The sequence below is a fragment of the Calonectris borealis genome, chromosome 1 (genome assembly GCF_964195595.1).
Source record: "Calonectris borealis chromosome 1, bCalBor7.hap1.2, whole genome shotgun sequence".
NCBI lineage: Eukaryota > Metazoa > Chordata > Aves > Procellariiformes > Procellariidae > Calonectris > Calonectris borealis.
Window position 1 is genome coordinate 69,860,005 of NC_134312.1, and position 22,815 is coordinate 69,882,819.

At 45.1% G+C, this 22,815-nt stretch overlaps 1 protein-coding gene across 7 annotated transcripts in view; it reads left to right on the forward strand.

Annotated features, from left to right (window-relative positions):
* BCL2L13 (BCL2 like 13) overlaps window positions 1–22,623 on the forward strand; it is a 47,796-nt gene extending 25,173 nt beyond the window's left edge. For 2 of the 7 annotated variants that reach the window (XM_075159566.1, XM_075159574.1), the window contains exons 6-7: window positions 778–921; window positions 15,613–22,623. In XM_075159566.1, the coding sequence (XP_075015667.1) occupies window positions 778–921; window positions 15,613–16,425 (957 nt within the window). In that variant the 3' untranslated portion in view covers window positions 16,426–22,623. Of the gene's footprint in view, window positions 1–777; window positions 922–1,147; window positions 1,274–4,545; window positions 4,616–8,081; window positions 13,836–15,282; window positions 15,333–15,612 lie in introns of those variants that run through there. The other 5 variants (XR_012675135.1, XM_075159583.1, XM_075159592.1 and 2 more) reach the window with 5 other exon arrangements.
* The last annotated feature ends 192 nt before the right edge of the window (window positions 22,624–22,815 follow it).

Consider the following 22,815-nt stretch of genomic DNA (forward strand, 5'->3'; position numbering starts at 1 on the left):
CTACATGTTGTTTAGGCAAACAAAAACACAATTTCAGAAGGAAGTGTCTAGAACTGTATAATATGAAGGAGGTGAGTTCACAGAATCTTGCATCTTCCAGAGCAATTCACATTTGGGTTAAGGCTGAACATTCAGTTAAAGACGAAAGGTTTGGAAGGAGGAATGGGAGTAGGAAATGAGGGAGGGAATTCTGTATGTGTTAAATTTGACGTAGGAGGGAGAGTTTAACATAGAGAGGGGTTTGTGTTGGTCATTTTAAACATATCTGTAATGTTACTCTGCTGGGAGGAGTTGTTTGTTTCTGTCCTGTCTGAAAGCCAAAGTGTGAACTTCTAAAGAGTCTGTCTAGTGCAGTGTATCTGTTCAAGAATGTATATGAGTTTGCTGTTTAAATACAATTTGGATGCATATCCCTTCAAACTATTTATAATGTTGCATCTTTCCACTTCTGGGGTAGCAAGTTCTGGACCTGTTCTGCTTCTTTACCTGAATCTTGTGTTGGAAAAAAAATGAGGCTTAAGAAAGCACTGCAGTCCTGTTCTGTGAAACTCTCAAGTTAAGCTGTGGTGTTTTGCTTATCAGATTAAGTGCTTCTTTCTTACTGAATTGTATTGTGTTTCTGCCTTGTGTCTTCACAAAAATGAAGTGTATAGTCCCTGATATCTTTGGACTTGTAGATTCAGACCTTTTCTGTGGACCACATGAATTCTTCTGTTTTACCTACACAGTAGTATTGATAATGCTTTCTTTTTTATTCACAATTCTTGTTTTTTGAAGGTCTTGGTACCCCTGGTTCTGCTACAACAATTTCTGATGGAGTTAACCAGAAGAGGCCAAGAACCACTGAGCGCACTTGTGAACTTCGGGGTGACATATCTAGAAGACTATTCTGCAGACTATATCATTCAACAAGGAGGATGGGTAAGAAGACAATGTTTAATTTTCATACTTTATTCAAAGCTTTTTTCTAAGTGTGATACTAGTCTTAATAGGAGTGAAAGCTAAGAGGGGTTGCTAGAAGTAAGCAGATGAGAGAAGGAATGCCCCAGAAAAAGCAGGAGGGGATCTTGGGCAGTCATTTATTTCACCTTTCTGCCTCAAGGCAGAACTGACTTTTACCCATTCATTTCTGATGTTGACATTAAAGACCTATGTGATTGGACCCCACCAATGAGTCAACCACTCCCCAGCCAGTCTGTTCCAGTTCTTTGCATGTCTGGTTTGTTGGATTGCTGTTGAAATTGAAGAGGTCCTCAGATGTCAAATAACAACTAGTTTTCATATACTGTATGTTAAGATGTGAATTTGTTGCTATATGGTGAGCTTTTGTTTGTATGTTTTTTCCTGTTAATATACATACAGAATTGCATTTAGAAACAAACACCTGTAACAAGAGATACTGTGCCTGAGAGGCTCATCTTTTTAATATTATCTTCATACTCTGGTGACTGCTGGAAATGGTATATGTTTTTTTTTCCTCTTAAATTTCAGAGAGTTTTTTAGCAGATAAGTAATTGGGGAGCACTTCACACAGAAATGTCAGTAGGTACTAATTTATTTTTATAATAAGTGATAAAATAGCTAATGCGTATTGGATTTTATAGCTATACAGGAACATGGATAGAATGAGCAATCAAGATTTCTTTGTGGAAATCTGCATTCCCTTGTGGAAATCTTCAATTCACAGTAACCAATGTTCCTGAGTCATGGCATGCTGAGAAAGTTTAATTTAAAAATACATCACAGAGGCAGCTCACAGCTGATGAGCTGAGTCTTGAAGGTAGAACTGTGCTAAAGGAGGTTGAGCTTTAGATTACTGGGTTTGGGAAGGATGCCAGATTTGAATGGAATTAATCTGGGATTAGTGAAATGACTCCAGCAGGTTGATTTATTCTAAAAAGAAAAGCTATTCAGGAAAACCCAGTGATTAAAAAGCGCTAGTAGGAAAAATCTTATTCAGACAGCTTCTCGTATTTCAGGACTTTACCTGAAGTTTTTTTTAAGAGTAGTTTGTTCCATAATTTCAGCACGTCCGCACCTTCTTATATCCTTTCCCTTCCCAGCAATCGTGGATAATAGTTTTCAAAGCCTTTGGGAGGGATTGTTTGTCTTTAATGGACAGAAACACTGACAGCATGCAGCCAAATGACCTTAGATCATTTGATAAATGCACTCACATTTCAAAGTATAGTCCTTACTTGCAGCTTTAAGACAGATGGATGTTAGTGCTATTTTGTTTTTCTGCTTTTTTTTTTAACCTTCAGTCTGTTCTCTAGCCCCTATTTGAGGCCTCCTATAAACATACTTAATACAGCGCAAAGCCCCTGAAAACAAGCAGCTTTCCAGCATGGCCTCCAAGGGAGGGGGCTGTGCTTTGTGTTTGTGTGACTGTGCATGTATGTACAGATCTGGGTGGTCGGTGTTTAATGGGCAGCGAGCTTGTCTGTATACATCCACTCAGGCATAAAATCAGACTGACATAAGCGGTACAGCAAACAAGCCAGAGCTATTTTTGAAACAGCAGAAGAGGCGAGGAAAGAGACAAGGTGATGAAAATCCTTTCCAGCCAAATTAATGTAGCTGCACTAACCCTTTGTGAGTTGCTCTGGGGATGGGGTTGGGGACCCATTGGGCTTGTGGTTTTATGTGGAGGAAGGGAATATATGGTTTTATGGTATTTTTTTTTCCTGTGAGGAAAAAGTTCATTTTTACTGAGTGGCATGCTTGTTGGTTTGTTTGTAGTCTGTGGGATGGTGTTCTGGGGATGGCAGTGCTGGGAGCGGAGTGTGGGGTAAGGGTGGGAGAGTTTGTATTTCTGAGAAGGGCCGGGGAAGAGCCGCCTGGCAGGCTGTTAGCCATCACGCAAGCGTTTTGCATTTTTTAAGATAAGCATCTGCCACAGGGGCTCTGTGTGCTGGATCAAGTTGTCAGTAATACTTTGCTAGAGCCATAAGGGCAATGTGTAAGCCTGGGAATCTCCAGTGAATTATGTTGCTGTGACAGTAAGAGGTTCAATTTTTGTGTTATTTTGGAGCGGTGTGAAGATAGGTCTTTCCTACAGCTGCTAAGAGCTTACTTAAAACAGAAGATACTAGAACAGCCTGTCTGTTCTTTCGTGGATCAGAAGCAGAGGAGAGCTTCACAGGAGTCAGCTTTTCAGGGGCAGACCTGAAAAATTCAGTAGTGTCTCTGGTGCTGTCTCTTCCCTTGGCAGCACGTAATTTGGGATCTTCCTCAATTTTTGGATTGAAGTCAATCTTTGCCAGGAGGGAAGTAGCCAGTCGAAGGTAAGGGGTCAGCTGAGCCCTTCGTATGCCCCGCTGTGGATCTGTGGAGTCAGAATTGTATAGAGCTATGTCATCCAGTGGGACCACTTGCTGCGTCATTCTGTGCAGCCCCGATGCGGCTGGAAGAGCTCCCAAGGTTCTGTATGTGTGCAAGACTTCAAGTTGTTTTGTGGGCTCGGGGGGCTTGTAGGTCCAGGAAAGCATCTGATTGAGGATGGTGGACAACAATTAACTAGAAGCAAAATTGCTAGCTCAAGGGAATAAAGGTTGATAATTGGATAGCTATGCAGTACATTTCAAGAAATCGGCGTGGCTTGTGAGGAATGGGAAATTTGGAATACTAGAGGTAGAGCCTCTGAGATGAGAAGTCACTTTTTGATTTTTTTCATCTGAGTCCTGCAGAGATATGGTGATGTGTTGAAACAATGACTGTTCCCCTCCCATTCTCCCTTCAGGCACTGAAATTGTAATTCAGCTAACTTTTCATGGTAGAGTGGGTCTGGGATGTAATGGTTGGTTGGTTGGTGAGAGTGGCTGGCATATTTTTATGTTCAAGTGCATACAGTGTTTTGATACTATGATTCCGGCCATTGTGTATGCTGTTCCCATTCCCCTTGGTCTGTTTTACTGCTTTTGGGTGAAAGTCTTCCAAGTAGGAATGTCTGCAGTGCACTGCATATTGTGTTTGGATGCAGTTGGCAACATAAATGTGAATGAAGAGATGAAATGACTACTCCATCTAGTTTACAATCTCTTAGATTTGCAGGTAGATGCAAGTTGAGTTTGGCGGACTGTAGGAAAGCAAGGAAATCTTGCTTTCTTCTGGACAGCCTCCCTCTTTTATTAATTGCAGTGACAGGTTTGGCTGCAGCTCTTATGTTTACCCTGCTTGACTTTAAGTTTTAGTATGATCTCTCTTTTGGAGCAAAAAGCGTGTTTGGCAGTCCAGGTTCTCTAAATAGCCACGTGGGGACACACATTTCTTCCTCCTGACTCTCTGTTTTGAACCGTTTTTATGAAATGGTTATACTAAGATCTCGTTTCCTTATCATTTTGAACCATCACAAACCAATTCCCAACCTGATTTAGTAGTAGCTTTGTTCTTTTCTTTCCTGAAAGCAATGTTAGGGCTCAACAAACTGACATGCAGTGTACATGCTCTCCCCTCCCCTTTCCTCCTCTTCCCTCCCTCTCCTCCTCTCCCCTCCCTTGCCTCCTCGTACCTCCCCTCCCCTTTTGCTCCGTCTGACTTCTCCAGGGCTGAATGCTGCTGCATCAGAAGCAATTCTTGGTCTCCTGGAAAAGTGCACAGTAAGCCCAGTCAGTTGGTAAGGATTTTTTTCCTCTTCTTTTCCCACCCCTCCTCCCAGATAATTTATTTCTTCTCAAGCTCTGCAGATCCTGTTTTCCATGGTTAGATGTCATCTATGTTGAAATACTCTGGGAATGTCTATAAGGAGGAAAAAGTATAAGATTATTTGGAAGGTAGCTGCTTTTTTTCTCCCCCCCCCCGATTCACATTCATGTTACAAGCCCATCTGCTTTTCACTTGTTTGAAAGAGGTGAAATAAGTGCATGCAATCATGTTTATTGGTAGTCAGTTAATAACCTTTCTTCTCTCGGTAAGAGGCTAGTATTTGTATTTGTGACCCGTAGCTGAAATTGTCTCTGCCTTCCCAGGATTCTTGTCTCGTGATGTTCAGATATGAATTTGAATTTAAGTAGTTATTTGCCCGTGTTGAAGAGAGTAAAAGTAAATTTGCTTGAAATATGCATAGTGTTTACAGTTTCATATCTCAGCCTTAGAAGAGCTGTTCTTTGTTTCCAGTGTTTGGTCTTGGGCTTTTCTGCCGGTTTTGACATTTTCTTTGCTCCTGGTGATGGAATAATCTACATACTAGAGTCTGTTAACAATCTAGAGGAGAAAAAAAGAGTAAAGAGACACTTGCCATCCTGGGGAAGCGAGGCAGTCAGTTTGCGCTACTAGAGATTAAAATCTCCTTCTGCAGCAGTCCAGGTGTCTGCCTTGAGAATGACAATGCAGAAATAGAGAGACATGCTCCACTGGAGGAGAGATGAGTTAAGTTTAATACGGTAGAGATGCCAGAAAGGGCAATCTAATTAGAGGAGCCCTAGAAAGGAGTTTTCCTTTCAAAATAATTATACTTTACGCTTTTATCATGGACCACAGCAGTGAAACATCCACTTTTATTTGTACGTAACTTCTTTGATACAGTAATAGATTTTTTATTTTTTAGGCACTGTGGCTGAAGGAGAAGGAACTTAAATGGTCAAGGAGCAACTAGATCTCCTTTCTTTATTCCCTTCCAACAACTTTAAATCAGTCTGTCTGAAGAAATGGTCTCTAAATAACTGAATTTACTTCAATTTAAACTGCTAAGACTGAAACCTTAAAGGGTGTTGCTTTGGTGCTGACTCTCTGCAGGTAGTAGAGGTTATGTTGGAGGGCAGGGGAAGGAATAGGATCATTTCTGCAGGCTGTTCTAGCCAAAGCATTCCTTGAAGGGGATGAGAGCGGTGGCTGCGATATCAGTGTGCTTTGATTTGGTTCACAAGACTTTTTTTTCTTTTTTTTTTCTTTTTTTTTATTTGTTCCTTAATAAAAAGTACAGTCCTATTTGTGAACGCTGCTCTGTTTGTCTTGGCTCCACCTATCTTGACAGTTTCACAAAGATGAATACTACAATAAATGCCTGAGGGGTTTTTGTTACTTTTTTTTTAATGTACTGTTCTAGATCTGGGCGCTGTCAGCTGCCTCTTTTATAATCCATTTCTCTGAAGGATTAGCAGGGTAATGCTGTCAGGTCTGACTTCAGCGAGGGTCTGAAGAGGCATGGCATGGTGGGGCTGCGGACGAAGGATGGAACTGCAGCCCGGTCGGCGCAGGTGGGAGTGAAGCTGTCCCGACCCTAGCAGCCGTCTCTGGGCACAGCCTTCGCCTGCTCAGCCCTTGGCACAGGCAGCACACGGCTGCTCCTCTATTATAGCTAGAGATCATACCACAAAAGCATTTCCAGCTCTGCGGAAATCTGTTATTGTGGGAAATTTGTTTATTTCCCCAGAGGGAGATCTCTTGGGATCCCCAAACACAGACCAGTTCATCACTCCTTGCCTTTTGTTTTTCAGACACTAGATTTTAAGCCCAAATGCATTTGATGGGTTCCTAGTACTTGTATTGTCACTGTGATGCTGTCGGTGCGAGGAAAGTAATGACTGAACCTGATTTCTCTCTGTGATAGGTTATGTTACAAGATAAAGTCAGTACTCTCGCCTAAGAAACTTCCTAGCTGTGTTGAGTAAAGATTGCTCTCCTGGAAAAGTTTGTGTTCTGCCAGCATTTCCTCCTGTACCTCAAGCCACTCTTTTTCTTGGGGATTTTATGTGGGTCTATTTAATTTCAGGAGGATAAAAAGAGTTCAGGGAACGTAGATGTTTTTTCCCGCAAGGTGGCACTCCTCTCTGACCTGTATACAGAATTTTTGCTTCTACTGGACAAAATCAAGATCTGGGGTGTATGGGTGGCTGGCTGGGCTGTGTAGCTTTTCTGGGGGCTTTTTAGCGTCTTTGGAGATGAGTTTTGTATGAGTTGCCTATCCACATCATTCCTTTCGTGAACAGACTTAACTGTTACCTACCTGTTTATACTTCTCTAAGAACTGAACCAGAGAGACCAGTCGAGCTTTTCAGAACACTTAAAACAAAACTAAACCAAACCCTAGAAAAATACACACAGCATCCACAGCAATTAGACATAGTCGATTTGCATGTGTCTCGTCTTCTGAGCTTACAGGGCAGGGCTTTCAAAGTCTTCTCTAAGATGCAGTAAATGCTCTGTTGGACACCTTAATGGCGATCTCTTTCTATTCATTATCTAATAACATCTCCAGTAGAGATTCAGCGTGTACTACTATTCCTACTATTTTTGTAGGAAAAAAGTTACTTTTATCTTTGAGACATTCAGAATTTTGATTTGAATATCTATTTCCACCAGAAACAGCTTTACATAAATCAGGTTAAAATTATTATTCTGGTAAGTAAGGATGGTTTTTTCCATATGTTAAAATTTTTGCTGTTTAGCAAAAATAACTGCTATAGTTAGTAAGTCAGCTTGTTTGTATACAATTAATAACAGACCTATTAGAATCAGTTTCCAACCCTTTTTTTTTTTTTATGTTTGCTGTCTTTAAATCATAATTGAAACTTTACAGGTGTTTTTAAGTAGCAATTTCCTACTGTATGTTAAAGGTTGGTAGTGTTCTGAATCCACTGCTGAGAGTGATTTTTAGCAAAGTTCAGATTACTGACACTGGCAGAACTACGGCTGAATCCAAACGGATGGGTTCTACTTATTGGAAGAGCTTTCAGATTTTTTTTTCATTATTTTGTTACCAGTTTACAGTTGTCTAGTGTAGCTCACCCTGTAGCATAACGGCTATAACCTATTTTGAGGGCTAGTCTAGCACATTTGTTAAAAGTGCTTGTGGAAGTCTTGTGGAAAATTTCTACAAGTCAAACCCCATAGGTTGAGGACAGTGATTGACTTCTGGAGCTCCTTTTTGAAGTCTGCAAATGCCACCTCAAGAGAATTCAGTTGATCTTCTCCTCAAGACTGCCTTATATGCTGTGGACCATCCTTGTTGTGTTCTAGCCAAGAAGGGAACTATCCATTTCTCTTTCTCATCATAACTTGAGCCAACTCTTCCCTCAAGTGGCAGTGGTTAGGATCAGGAGTGGCAGGGTGCTGCAGTGAGGGACTTACTCTTGCTTCTCTAGGCATACATGACATGGTTCTGTAAGTATGCTGGATGACAAAAAACATTCTGCGTTTGCAAGTCTCCCATCCCAAATTTGAAAAAGAGGAACTCTGATTGTTCTGGTGTGGAGCAGCAGACTATCCATTTACAATAAACAAAGCAGATAAAGAAATGCTTACATATATTCCTTATTTACCATTAAATCTAAAGAGTAAGGCTTATACAAGGCCTCAGGTTATTAAAAAGCCTTCCACATGTTCCATCCTGTCCTGAATTAATCTGTCTGTGAGAGCTTTGCTTCTGGGTCACATCTGTAGATGCATCAAGAGAATTGTCCTAAATGTCATTAAGTTTTTATTGCAGCTGCTTTAAGAGAAAAAAAAAACAAAACAAAAAAAAACAAACAACAAAAAAGGGCAAACCTCAACCAAATCAGCACAAAATCCTAGCTTTATCCTCTTGACTTTCTGAATTAACTCTTCATTCAGCTCAAGAAATAATAATCATGTATCCTAAATAATGCCTATTACTGCCTGGCTTTTCAATTAAAACGTCATAAGCTTTTAATGAAAAGTAGTGATATTACACATTGACACTCAGTGTCACTTAGCTTTCCCCCAAGTTTCTCAACCTCGGGCGATCTGTCTCTTGAAGCTTGGAGACTTGCGTCCCCGAGGCACTGACACGGAAGTTAAATTGTCTGTAAAGACAGAAAGGAATCAGCCAGGCTTTATAAGGCTCTGATTTATAGGGAGCCAGCGACTGATAACTCTTTTGAGGTCAGTGCAGTCCACGTGGGAAAAAGAACAATAAAATGCTTGAGCCTTTCAGGCACTGCCTTCTCCTGAAGGCAGGATGGGTGTGTAGTGTTGGTACACGTATTAGTGAAGTATTTGAAATGTTGGTGATTGCCCATGTTCCCCATATTACCATCCCTTCATTTCCTTACCCTCTCCAAAGAAGTTTATCCTGCGCGTTACCCTCAGCATATGCCCAGATCTTACCTGTATTTTGTGAGAGGCATATCTCCAGTGAAAGTGCTCCAGCAAAGCACACGGCCTTTAAAAAATGCCTTGATATGTGGGAATAACTAGAATAACTAATGCCCAATCCTTGTATGTCAATGCTGCCTCCCCATCTGTTTGTTAACCTGCTGAGGATCTAGCATTACATCATACTGAGCTAAGATATTTTGCTGGGCCTGGGCAGCTACCGGTCCATATAGTAACTCTGGTGGTACTTTTGTCTATATTACTTGTTCATTTTTATCATGGGCACACCATCTGTGGGTTCCCTGTAAAGAACAACTTTGATTTTCCGTATGAGAGGAAAGGGAAAAGTTAAGAGTGGTGGATCAGGAATAGAGCAGACGCAGAGACTGGAGGAATACATATTGAGAAGTATCAGCATGACTTAAATTTCACTGCGGTCTCTGTACCTGATTGTCCCCATTGACTATAGGTGGCTCCCTCCTCCCTGCCGTGGGCTGCTGAGTATTGCGGTTTAACCCCAATCGGCAACTGAGCACCACACAGCCGCTCGCTCACTCCCCCCCGGTGGGATGGGGGAGAGAATCAGAAGAGTAAAAGTGAGAAAACTCGTGGGTTGAGATAAAGACAGTTTAATAGGTAAAGCAAAAGTCACGCATGCAAGCAAAGCAAACAAGGAATTCATTCACTACTTCCCATCGACAGGCGGGTGTTCAGCCATCTCCAGGACAGCAGGGCTCCATCATGCGTAACGGTTACTTGGGAAGACAAACGCCATCACTCCGAACGCCCCCCCCTTCCTTCTTCTTCCCCCAGCTTTATATGCTGAGCATGACATCATATGGTATGGAATAACCCTCTGGTCAGTTGGGGTCAGCTGTCCCAGTTGTGTCCCCTCCCAACCTCTTGCGCACCCCCAGCCTCCTCGCTGGTGGGGTGGGGTGAGGAGCAGAAAAGGCCTTGACCCTGTGTAAGCCCTGCTCAGCAGTAACTAAAACATCCCTGAGTTATCAACACTGTTTCCAGCACAAATCCAAAACATAGCCCCATACTAGCTACTATGAAGAAATTAACTCTATCCCAGCCAAAACCAACACATTCTCCACCCTTTATTCCATACCATTTACGTCATGCTCAGGTCCCACACTATCCAACACATCCTCATTAACCACCACCCCCCTTCCCACCCTTTGATATAATACAGATATCATTCCCCTGGTCTATGGACCACCCCTGTAAAATGTCCACAAACGTCCACTGAGTTCATTTCGTCCATGACTTTGGGCTCTATCTGTTATGGTGGTCACTTGGGACAGGAGAGGTGGTGGGTTGTGTGGAGTTATTGGGCAGCAAAGCCAGCTCAGGTCGGATCACTGCTGCACTTGCACTGCTTCTTGTAAGGCTTGTCCTCCATCGGTTCAGGTGGTTCCTGCTATAGTAATTCCTATAACATGCAACTTAAATCATGGGTTACAACAATTTAAAGGTATAGCCATTACAGTCTCCACCCCTGGTCCCTTTGGACCAGGCCATAGGGTTTAATATTGCAATGAACTCCTTCCCTTGCCCCTGCTCCTGAGGGCACTCCAAGTGGAGCTTTGTCTATGAGCCACAGTCTCTCCAGGGGTGTACCTGCTGCGGCATAGACTTATCCACAGGAACAGTCACTTTGAGCTGCACCTGCTCCAGCGCGGCCTTCTCCATGGGCCACAATGCCTTCAAAGATATACCTGCTCCAGCGTGGCCTTACCCACAGCCACAGTCTCTTCAGAAGTAAACCTGCTCGTCTATGGCCTTACTGCAGTCTCTCCAGGGGTGTACCTGCTCTGTTGTGGGCTTATCCATGGCCACACGCTTTGAGGTGCACCAGCATGACCTCACGCACAGCCACATACACTGGTGCTTCAAGGTGTATCTGCTGCAGCATGGACTTATCCACAGCCACAGATGCTTTGAGGTGTACCTTCTCCAGCGTGGACTTACCCTTGGGCCACAATCCCTTCAGAGGTATACCTGCTGCGGCACAGACATAACCATGGCCACAGGTGCTTCGAGATGTACTTGCTCTGGCATGGGCTTATCCACAGCCACAGACACTTCAGGGTGTCCTGCTCCCAGCGTGGACTCAGCCACAGGTCACAGCCCCTTCGACTCGAGTTCACACTGGAGTTCCAGCCTGTCCAGCACAGCAGCACAGAACCAGCGGCGATGCCCTGGCCGTCTGCCAGCCCAGGCGCATCCCCAGTGCTGTTATCAAAGTGTTCCCAGGCACAGCACAGTAAGACGATCAGCAGTACAGCAGCACAGCAAGCAGCGAAAGCAAAAAGCAGCCACTAACGAGCACTAGACTCTAATGTACAGTGAGGCAAGCAAGCCCCATGGCAAGCACAGAAGCCTGCCAATTAATAGCTAAACGCAGTAACACTATAAATTCAATCTAGCACATTCCAATCAAATCTGTTGCTATCTCCAACCCTTCGAGCCGCACGTTGGGCGACAAAAAGGACTGTCGTGGTTTAACCCCAGCCGGCAACCGAGCACGCAGCTGCTCGCTCACTCCCCCGTGGTGAGATGGGGGAGAGAATCAGAAGAGTAAAAGTGAGAAAACTCGTGGGTTGAGACAGTTTAATAGGTAAAGCAAAACAAGGAATTCATTCACTACTTCCCATCAGCAGGAAAAGCAGGAAAGCAGGGCTCCATCATGCATAATGGTTACTTGGGAAGACAAACGCCATCACTCCGAAGGTCCCCCCGTCCTTCTTCTTCCCCCAGCTTTACATGCTGAGCGTGACGTCATATGGTATAGAATATCCCTCTGGTCGGTTGGGGTCAGCTGTCCCGGCTGTGTCCCCTTCCAACTTCTTGTGCACCCCCAGCCTCCTCGCTGGTGGGGTGGGGCGAGGAGCAGAAAAGGCCTTGGCTCTGTGTAAGCACTGCTCAGCAGTAACTAAAACATCCCTGAGTTATCAACACTGTTTCCAGCACAAATCCAAACCACAGCCCCATACTAGCTACTATGAAGAAATTAACTCTATCCCAGCCAAAACCAGCATGCTGAGTCACTGCTCAAAGGCGCTTGGCTTTTGCCACTGTACAGTATACAACTTCAGGGGAATTTAGGCCGTCTGAATATGGCCCTAGTTGGCGCTTTGTTTAGTTTATTACTGAAAAGAAGTTTGCTACAATTGCCAGAGCTCACAAAAGCGTAGAAGCATAGTGTGGGGTTTTTTTTGTATGCTTCATGTTGAAGCAGTCACAGAAGCATGGGTGCACTTCCAGTGGTATATTAAGAGAAGAGCTGTTATCAGTTGTGTGTGTCCCTGTTCTTTTTGCTAGCATCAGATCACAGGCATAGTCTGGTTTGTTTTGATGTGCTGTGGATGGCAAATAAATTCGTTGTGATTTGTGGAAGGGTAGAGCTGAGCAGAGTGGAGGGTACTATAGAGGTTCATGAGATTGCAGGTTTTACCCCTAGTTATTTTGTTGTTTAATTGCTGATGTTCTGAGTCTGTATTGCCTGTGGAAATAAAAAATTTGCTATGATCATAGGTGTCTGTTAATAGCTTATATTACAATGAGAATATTTCCTACTTAATCAACATCCAGAGAAAATCCTGATGACCAAAGAAGCAAACGTACGATCTCAGAGTGTCTGGGCAGCAGGCTGCCTCTCCATCCTCAGCACAGGGCTGAGGTGGAAGCTAACCACAGTGACTGACTCCCTGCTGTGCTGCTCTCGAGCCTCTGCTGGAACAGGGGAGGTCGGCGCTGCGTGTGGAGTCCTGTCCTCACGTGCTGCGGAGCAGCCCTGCCCCACGCTGCTCAGTATTTGGTCTCTTTAGATCTGGTAGCCTCTGCCTTTGCTTAAGTTTCTTGGCTTTTCTTTTCCATCGCCCTTACTTTGCAATGCTGGTTGCTTCCTCCTAGGTTGTAGAGCTCCGTTTCGTTTTAATGGCCTGAGCTGCATTTCAAAAAAAACCTAGTTCTTCTAGTGAAACATGACTTTCAAGTGGGTACTGGAGTCTTGAATTGTCAGTCGCTGCTTGCAGAGGAGAGCTTGCTTTGGGTTTGTTGGCGTGTGTGTGTGGTGTCTGAACATTTTCACAAATGTAATGCTTTATTAATTTTTATTTCATTCTGAATCAAGACTTTGTGCTGATCCTTAAGTGGCTAGTGAACGGCTTGATCGCTTTTAACCCTTCCCCTGACAAACTCTGTGCATCATCTCTCTTCAGCGTTTCTGAACATGTTACTGAGCTGGATGATATTTCCCACATCCAAGCAATTTAAAGGCATTCATGAAGAAAAGTTCCTTTTGAAGTGTTCTAGGAGATTCCTTTGCTCGTGCACAAATATCTCTCAAAATTCCATGGGCTGAGAAGATGACATTTCCATCCCGCTGCTGCCAAAATACATTACAAAATCCTTATGTTCCCAGTACTGTCCTGTACTACAGCCTCCACTCTTGTACAGAAGTCTCCAGGAATGGATCCAACGAGTTTTGCAAAATGGCAAAGTGTTTTGGGGGTGTGGACAGAGAAACCTCACTCCCATACTCAAATCAGGTTCCACTGACCCCTTTTCACAAAGTTTATTGGTACGGTAATAATTTTCACCGTGAAAGATTAAAGCGTTACTGCCGTAAGTTGCACAGCTCTCGCAAGTGCCAGTTTAGTGCTTTCGCAGGGGTCCACTCCCGCTTCATCTGCTCTCACTGCAGCTGCTGCCAATGACCAGCAGTGTTTGTGCTGTCTCTCCTGTGCCTGCCAACTTGCGTTTTGGTGGGGTTTTTGTGTGTGTGTGTGTAGATCCTTCCCCCTTCTAGGGAAGTGAGGAGTTGCAGCGTTTCTGGTGTCTCTGTGGAGAGTACACCTGAGTCTGTGGAGAGCCCAGGTCTCTCGTGCTTCCCTGAAAGAAAAGTGCATTGCTACTGACCCAGGCGCTACGAGCTCTGCGAGTGTGCCTACTCAGCGTTAGAAACCATTGACTTGTAGCCCTGAACTCCTTGCATAAGTGGGAGGTACCAAAGCTGAAATGCATTTTCCTTCTGCTCTCTAAGCAGGGCACTGATATCGATTCCGCTCTTTTGGCGTCAGTGCAAGCAGGTGCAGCTGCTGGCCCTGCTCCACCCCCGGTCACGCTCGCACGCGGGGGCGTCTCCGTGGGCCAGACTGGATACTGGTCAGGGTTAAAAACAACTCAGCAAAATAAAGAATGTGTTTGCTTTTAACTTGGATCCGTTCCTGAGACAGACCACTGCGTGGATCCATAAAAAGTTGTGGAAAATCCGAGGTTTGGAATGGGAAACCATTGGTAGGAGATTGGAGCAGAACCAACCCCCAAATTCACAGGTGTCGGGAAGGGTTTAAAAAAGAGGGGGTTAGGAGAACTGTTGCATGTGGAAGGGAGCAGGGAGAAAGAGAACAAATGGATTTTAAAATTTTTTTCTTCATGTTATGATGGGACTGTACAGGAAAGCTTGATAATGGAATGAGGAATTTGCACAGGAGGGGCTCCCAGCACTGCAGTACTTGACAAAATGTTCAAATAATTTTTGTTAAGAGCAAGAAAGTAATAGAATCTTTGCTAATGGTTTCACAGACTTCCATTCTATGGAATATCAAACTTTGGGGTTCCTCTCTGCCCCTATCTCTTGTTTTCACGTTCCTGGTATCACACCCATCTTAGGTTTTTCTTCCGCACTTAAATTTTTTTTCCTCTTTCCCCTTGACGCAAATCTTTTCTGTGTTACGTACTCAGCAGTCCATGCATGACTAGGATAGACAACACTGTTCTTTCTGTAAGGAGGGAATCGGTGCAGTTTCTCTAACTGGAGCCCACTGTCAAATTTTTAGTATGCCCACAGATTTTTCCTAGCTAAATAAAACAAGCAAACCCTGTCAGCATCTTTGGATGTCTGTGCTCAGTTGTTTTAACTTAAGTTGTCTAGCCGAAGTTATGATGACAGTCTTGGAGAGTGAACTCATTTAAGAATAGCTAAATTTGTTTGTAGTAAAATACTAGAATTACTGTAGATTCCAGCTTGTTGGTACAAAGTAGAAATACAGGCTTCAGATAGCACTGGAAATGTGATAAAGTTAATGTAAGAGAAACACTGTTAGATGAAAATGGAGAAGCAATACAGAGAACTTGCACAAAATGGAGAAGGGAGTGATATTCAGCTGGGCTCATGTACCTGTGTTTTTTTTCTTTTTCTTTGTTTCGTTTCAGTTTGGTTTCAGACTTTGGTATCTTGTTCTCTGGTTAACAGTGCCCACATGGTAAGTTTTGGTGAGGTACTTGGCGATGCAGTAACGTCAGGGAAAGGAGGAGCACCCAGGAAAGCTCTTATAAGTGGTTCGATTCTCTGGAAATGCCAGCTGGACCGGCTGGCTTTTGTAGTCTCTTCTAAAATGTAGGTCAGACAACTGCTGCTCCTGCAGAGGCCCTCTCATCTTTCTCCCAGCCCCACTAAGTTTCCAGGTGTCCCATTCCTTCCCGTGCAGGGGAGGTAGTGCTGAAGCCATTGCTCACGTGTTGTGTCCTCCTTTTCGTTCGCAGGGGACGGTCTTTACTTTGGAATCCGAAGAGGAAGAGTACCCTGGGCTCATCGCAGAGGACAGTAATGACATCTACATCCTGACCAGTGACAACTCGGGACAGGTGAGCCCCCCGGAGTCCCCCACAGTGACTACGTCGTGGCAGTCGGAGAGCCTGCCCGTCTCCCTGTCAGCGAGTCAGAGCTGGCACACAGAGAGCCTGCCAGTCTCCCTGGGACCCGAGTCCTGGCAGCAAGTGGCCATGGATCCTGAAGAAGTCAAAAGCCTGGACAGCAACGGAGGGGGTGAAGAAAGGAGTGAGAACAACTCTTCCAACTCAGATATTGTTCACGTGGAGAAGGAAGAGATACCAGAGGGGATTGAAGAAGCAGTGGTGTCAGCCGTCGCTGCAGAGACCACGCAGGCGGCGTTTCCAGAAACCCCTGCTTCTTCACAGGAAGTAAAACCTCAAGCTGAAATTGCTGCTGTTGAAAAAGCACATCCCTCTGCACTTCTGCGTACAAAACAGGAGGAAAAGGGAAAAGTGGCTGAAGAGCTTGTTGAACCTGAAATCCCCATATTAAGTAAACCTGTCCCAAAGTTAGCCCCATCGGAAGAAAAGGCTTCACCAGAACCTGAGAAAATACTGCTTCCAGGGGAAAAAAAAGTGGGGAAAGAGGGCCGTTTGGAAGAAATAGAAGAGAAATCCTCCGCTGCAGAGGAGAAGCCTATCTTATTGCCGGAAGGGAAATCTATATTGCTGTATGGTGGGGCTGCTGCGGTAGCTATATTAGCTGTAGCAGTCGGAGTAGCGCTGGCGCTTAGAAAAAAGTAATGGAGCTCTCTTGAGGAGGAGGAGGAGGGGGGAGAGAGAAGAGAGCACGATCCAATTTTTGTAGTTGTGTTACCTAAAGGTTGAGCTGCCTGCTGTTTAACTGGACACTTGAGTAACTTAATGGTGATGGGGTGAGGTCGTACAATAAGCCTCCAGCTATGGACAATCATGTTTTTAGTAGAATTGGGGCGGGGACTGGTTTTTCGTGATTAAAGTACAGGGGTATTTTTAAAAAAAAAAAAAAAAAAATTCTGCAAATTTAAGAACTTAAGTGCAGGTGCTGAAGAAAGGGGCGCTCGTACTCTAGGAACTGGAACAGAGAATCCCCGGGGGAAGGGGAGAGCCAGCTGCTGCCAACCCCTGGAGTTTTTGGCTTCTCAGACTGACCGCTATTGCAGCTGTGCTGTCTTGTCACTTCCCGTCGCGCGCCCGAGCCCTCCCCAACAAACATTAGCCAACCTGAGTCCTGTAGCGAGAGGCTGGTCTCCCTTTTGTCTCAGCTTCCTCTCAGGTACAGCACTGCTCCTCGTAACCTCGCAGGTTCCTCCTAAGCCCCAGTGGGAGAGTGCTTATTCTTACCTCTTTGCTCACACCGGTTTTGGCCCCTAACATTTACTGGAGCCCCACCCTGTAAAGATGCTGCCTCTCTATAGCTGTATTGTCTCCGAGCATCCTGGTGTTCCTGGGGGAGAGGTGCAGGAGCACTTCGGCTGCCCAGGAGGGTGGGAGGGACGCCGCCATTTGCAGGTTTGAGAATCCATTTGCTCCGCTCCTGCCCGGCCCACTTTACTGCCGCCCTTGAGTTACCGGAGGTGCAGAATTCATGCCGGACACGGTGCCGTTCTGATCAGTACTCTGACACCAGGGAATATTCAGCAGCGATACAGCAAAACCACGTGGAAGTGAGGCCAACGCCTCCTGCGCAATTCAAAGATTAAACCCGATGTTGTTCTGCATCACGCTGCAGTCTGTATCGTCTTTCCCAGGTTAAGCACAGAGTGTATTTAGTCCTGACTTGGTCTTGGCTGTGACAGAATCCTGGATACATAAGGCAGTGGATTCTAGTAACTGAGCAAAACAGCATTAAACATCTCCTCTATCTCCCTGTTCCCGACCTGGCCGGGAGTGTTGTGCAGTGCGATTTCTCTTGCGACTCTGACAGGTTCACAAATGTTGAGAAGTTACTTTGGCAAAAGTAAATCCCTCTTCCTGCAGTCACACCACTTCAAATGTGCGTGAAGGGAAACCTTTTAAGTATTGCCATACGCGTTAGTTACATCGGATCCAACTACAGGTGTTCCTCTTCCAGTGCGCGTTTGTGTGTCTGTCCTTGTCCGTACGGCAGCTCTGCGGGCAAGATCTTAGGCTTTCCAGGCAAAACTACTGATGCATCTCTGAGGGTTCATGCTGGCACTGTGGCTTAGACCAGATGGAGGTGGGTGAAAGGGAGCTCGGGATAATGTAAAAATCGGAATGTGAGCTTATGGAAAGCTTACTCTTCACGAAGCACAAAGACAAGGTACTTTATTTCTACATAACCTTATCTAGAGTATGTCTCCTAATGAGCCTGTTCGTAAGTGATCTGAGAATGAAGAGACTTTTGCACATTCTCTATTTTATGATATTTTTGCTACATTTTCCCATCCCACCCATATCCCAGAATGCTGGGAAGTCATTAAGAACCTGGCAGATTCTGAGGAATTTTTTTTGTTTAAGCTTTTTTGAGAGTGGATTTTTTAGAAAACTGCTTGGATTTTTGAACTCTGTGTGTGTGAAGTTGAATACTGAGAGGAAGGATTGTCACGTATGTACTGCTGCTGTGGACTGAACTCGGGAGCTCTGGAGTTCTGGACTTTACTGTTGATCATTGATTGCTCTTTTTCCGTGTGCAAAAGGTAGCAGGTTGGCCTTAACAGAAAAAGAAACGCTTTGCCATGTTGCAAAATGGAATTGACTTTTTTTTGCCATTTCCTGGTGCCCTGCTGGTTGCTGCGTGCCCAGAACTGGTCGCTGGGACCTCCTCGCACCATGGACTCTCAAGTGTCTCCCTTCCCACCACCGCAGTTCCCTCCCCTGGTGCCTCACGGGAGCTTCCCTTGCGTGGAGAGGAGAGGTGTCTTTATGCTCCTTTCGTCACGGATGTGCACGAATGTTTACAGTTTTGCTTCATTTCACGTGTCACAACAGTGTTTTATCAGCAAGTGACAGTCTGTGAGGGTACCTGTTTCTTCCTATGGGGCAAGGGCTGCTTTACTGCCTGGTAAGTCGGGGTAGGTCTGCCCCTCTCCTGCTGCTCTGCTGACGGCTTCCGTTTCTTCTCCGGGTACGTTCTCTGTGGGAGAAGGGCCGTTCTTAACACGACCTACGTCCTCTCCTTCCTGAAGATGATGCACCTACATTTGGGACATCCCCCATCTGTAGCCACGCAGCGGGTTACACAGCAGTACCTACATGCACGCTACAGCAGAGATGGATTTTTTTGGACATTCTGGATAACTTGTGCACAAACTGGGGGCGGGGGGAAGGTCAGGTGTTCTTTTAGCTCTTCTCTGTACATGGTTGTTTCAGTAGTAGTGTGGAGATGGGCACAGGACAGACAAGAATAAATCCATGCCGGCTAGGGAAGAAGTCCCTAGCTTGTTGGAACGAGGAGCCCAATGGGCCATTAAATAAAAAGTGTCTTCTTCCACACACAGCAGTGAGAAGAAGGTGGCAGCAGTAGTAAGGAAAACAGACGACTGACTTACTTTTGTTCAGCATTTTCATGGCGGGGTGAAAGCCTCGAGTACCTGCTACATTTAATGGAGTGTCAGCTGCACCGTGTGTTTTGGTTGCTTGGTCCCTTCTTTATATTACTGCCATTTTAGGGTCTTGCAGATCTGACAAGTCAGCAAGAATTTGTACCGTCCTCTCCCCCATCCCACTGTCCACGCGTTTAGAAAATTTATCGTATGCGTCTCTTTCCTCTGGGAACGCTCATTTGGAGTCCTGTGGTCAGAGCTGGGACAGGCCCTGTGGAAGTCAGGGCAGGTAAGCGCAGATGACAGCGTTCTTACAGGCTTGAGTGCCAGGCCGCTTGCTCTAGGTGTGAATTAGAAAATGGAAGGGTTTTTTTCCCCCCTATCTTCAAGTATGTTAAAGTAATCCTAAACTGCAGGGTCTAATTACCCGAACCGTGTGATGCGACCTCTTTTTAGTGGAACTCTTGCAGCTGGCAGAGGAAAGGCAGTAGCTATATACTTACAAAAGAGCACATAGAATTACTCTCACTTGTGTTGCTTATCCCCTTCCCAAAAGTGCCTCAATATCTGTCCTCGAGTGGCCTGTACCTTAATAAAATATCTACCTTAGACCCAATCTTTCTTCACTTTTTCCTTGTCTGTAGCACACCCTAAAGCTGAGATGCTAAAACAGCAGAGGACTGGATCTACAAAAAAGTGTTAAATACTTAAAGAATTGCAGTGGGTAGCATGCTAAATAAGGCGCTGGCAAGGAAAAGGCTTTCAAGATAAGGTGCCACTTAAATTTCAGTTGTGCTTAACTCCAGGCTGTGCTTACTTGGGCATTGTGGCTGGGAGCTGGGCAAGGTCTTTCTTCAGCAAGCATTCCTGGAACAACAGGCTGGGAGCAAAGACTGAAACCCAGAGCATCGCCGTTGCATAAAAGCCCAAACCACAGACACAGAGCCACGTCCCTGCCTGCTGCAGCCACGCGCTGTGCCAGAGCCTGGTGGACTCCTGCCTCCCGAGTCCCTTGAACTTCACAAGATCCAGGCTGTGGGGCTGCCCTTGGCACAGCAGAGCTGAGCTGCTCCGCTAGGGCAAAATCAGAATATTACTGGGCACACGCAGAGAGGCAGCTTGAAAATTTACGCTTGCGGTTCTTGTCGGGCTAGGTGGACGCCGAGTAGGGGTTCTCAGGGTGATACTTTGGCTGCTGGAAAAAATTCTGAAAATTACTTAGATCTACAATACTAGGTCTGGCCCAATGAAACAAGCTAGAGACAAGAAAGCAACACTTCTGCAGCCTTCTGTCCATTCAGATGTCAATCATTAAGCAGCTCTCTGCTCCAGGTATTCGCCAGTCTGAACAGCAGCTCCTAGCATAGAGCCAGATGATGCAGTGGAAGCATGTTCTCTGTTTAGTATTGCACCTGGTTTTGGACACCAATTTAACTTCTGGCTGAAGGTGAAGTGCCTGCTGTTGTGGTGTTTGCAGTTGGTTGTTTCTTCCCTAACCCACCTTCCAGAAAGCAAATTACTACTACAAGAATCCATCCTTGCTGTTTGTTCGAGGGCTTGATTTTCTCATCCTGGCTGGGGGCTGTGCTCGGGCATCTGCAGCTCAAGGGGCGGCTGAAAGCAGTCGTGCCGAGTGCTCTTGCATAGGGCAAGTTCTGTTGCCAGAATCCTGTCTCCTTCCTTTTCATGTAGCTCTGATCACAGCTAGGCTAACACTTTGGACTGTATTTTTAAACTGATCAATGCTTTCCAGTGGTCACAAATTAAAAACTTCATTAGTACTAAACAAGCGAGGTTCTGAAGTTTGGTCTTTTTTCATTTTAGTGATTGTAGTAGACAAAATAATCTGAGGTCATAAGCCTTCCCTACATTTGATTTCAGCTACAGTGGTATGGCAGTACTAGCAAAGCCCTAGTAAGGTAGATGTTGCTATTCTAGCAAAAAATAGAAGTGCTTCTGGCAGCATAGTCTCTCATTCACTGAACCAGAGCAAGCTCATGCCACAGAATTTGAGAGTGTAACTACTAGATTATTTTGCTGTGAAACGGGGTGGATGGAGGGATGAACACAGCCCCAGCTGCCATGCCTAGGTAGAGCCCAGGTCTTCAGTAGAATGTCTCATTCCAAGCATGAAACGTACTGAAGGTCAACTCATCCCTAGGTGTCTGCTTCAACAGGAGCAGATGCATACAACAGGAGTCGTGTCTGCTCCAGTAGGTTACACAACAGGAGAAGGCGCTTCCCAGTGAAACATGGGGAGGTGAGGCACATTATCTCCTGTACCTGCTGAAGGCAGAAGCTGTGCAGGACTTTAACCTGGCTTGGACCGCTTAATTTCAGGACTAGGAAAGTTACAAGAACAGTATTGCTTTGACTCCACGTATGTATCTGTGCTTCAAAGCGCAAGCTCTGTATTGCCATTTAAAAAAAATGGGGGGGGGGCAGGGTGCAGTTTATAAGATTTAAGCCACCACTATTTGACTCTGGTAGAGCCAGCTCTCAGGCCCATACGGAGCAGGGACTGCGGGGCCAGCTCTAGGCAGCGGTACTCTGTTTGCGTCTGCGGAAGCGAACTCCCCTGACTAGTGTACTTGGCTGGGGAATGAGAGCTGCACCGGCTTGGAAGGGGTCAGCTGTAGTGTCACCAGTACTGCCAGGGGAACCACAACACAACATTGCTCAGATCCACCTCCTTAAGTTAAATAACTTTATCGCTTTTTTTCCCTACTTAGAGCTGACCCTCTCTCAGTCTCTTAGGTAGGCTGACTTGCTTCCTCCTAGTTAGAGGTCTATGGTTATGCTGTAGAAGTGGGGGAGCTACAGTTAGCTTCCAGTGGAAGCTGCTTTTGATCTCCTTGCAGTATCTGCAGGGCAGGGAAGGAATGCTGTTGATTTGGACAGAACAAGCTGCAGAGGATGCATCTTACTGCTATACCTTTAGGGGGTCTCTCCCCATTTTTAACTTGCATTATAAGCTTTTATTCAAGTGTAAATCTAAAACCCACTCAGACCAAAAGAATGCCACTCGATTTGTTAAGTAGCAAAGACTAACGGGACTGACTGAAGCGTGCATGTTAGGGCATGTCTTCTGCTAGGCTTCTGCTGGGTGTAAGATAGCAACGGACTTGCAGGGATTTCAGATTCTGTTCTCAAGAGGCCTGCCTGCGGGAAGAGACCCTGACTGGTCCTCAAGTCACCCATTCCCCAAGGAACTGGTTATATTGTTCCTTTTAATATGCAAGTGCAGCCCTCTTGGGAAAAACTGTCTAAAGCTTCTTGTGCCATTTGGTTAATAAAAGTGTTTCCACCTTTAAAAGAAAGTTCTTTCCAGCTTCATTGTTCTATATTCAGTTGAAGTGAAGGGGTATGTACATTTTTTCCCTCTGCTAATGGGACACTGCTGTAAGACCATGCCCCCAGGTTGCACTTTAATAAATGGTACAGTTTTCAAAAACAATGTGTAGGCTACTTCTGTGCTTTTTTTCCCCCTCCCTGTTCTAGTGCGGGCACAAAAAAAAGGAAAAAAAAAAAAAGAAGGTGGTTTTACTTATGCAGGAATTGCTTATGCAAGGCACAAGGCCAGGACCAGAGTGCCTCTGTTGCTGCCAGCTGCATCATAAGCAGTAGTTAATTAGAGGAATGCCATGAG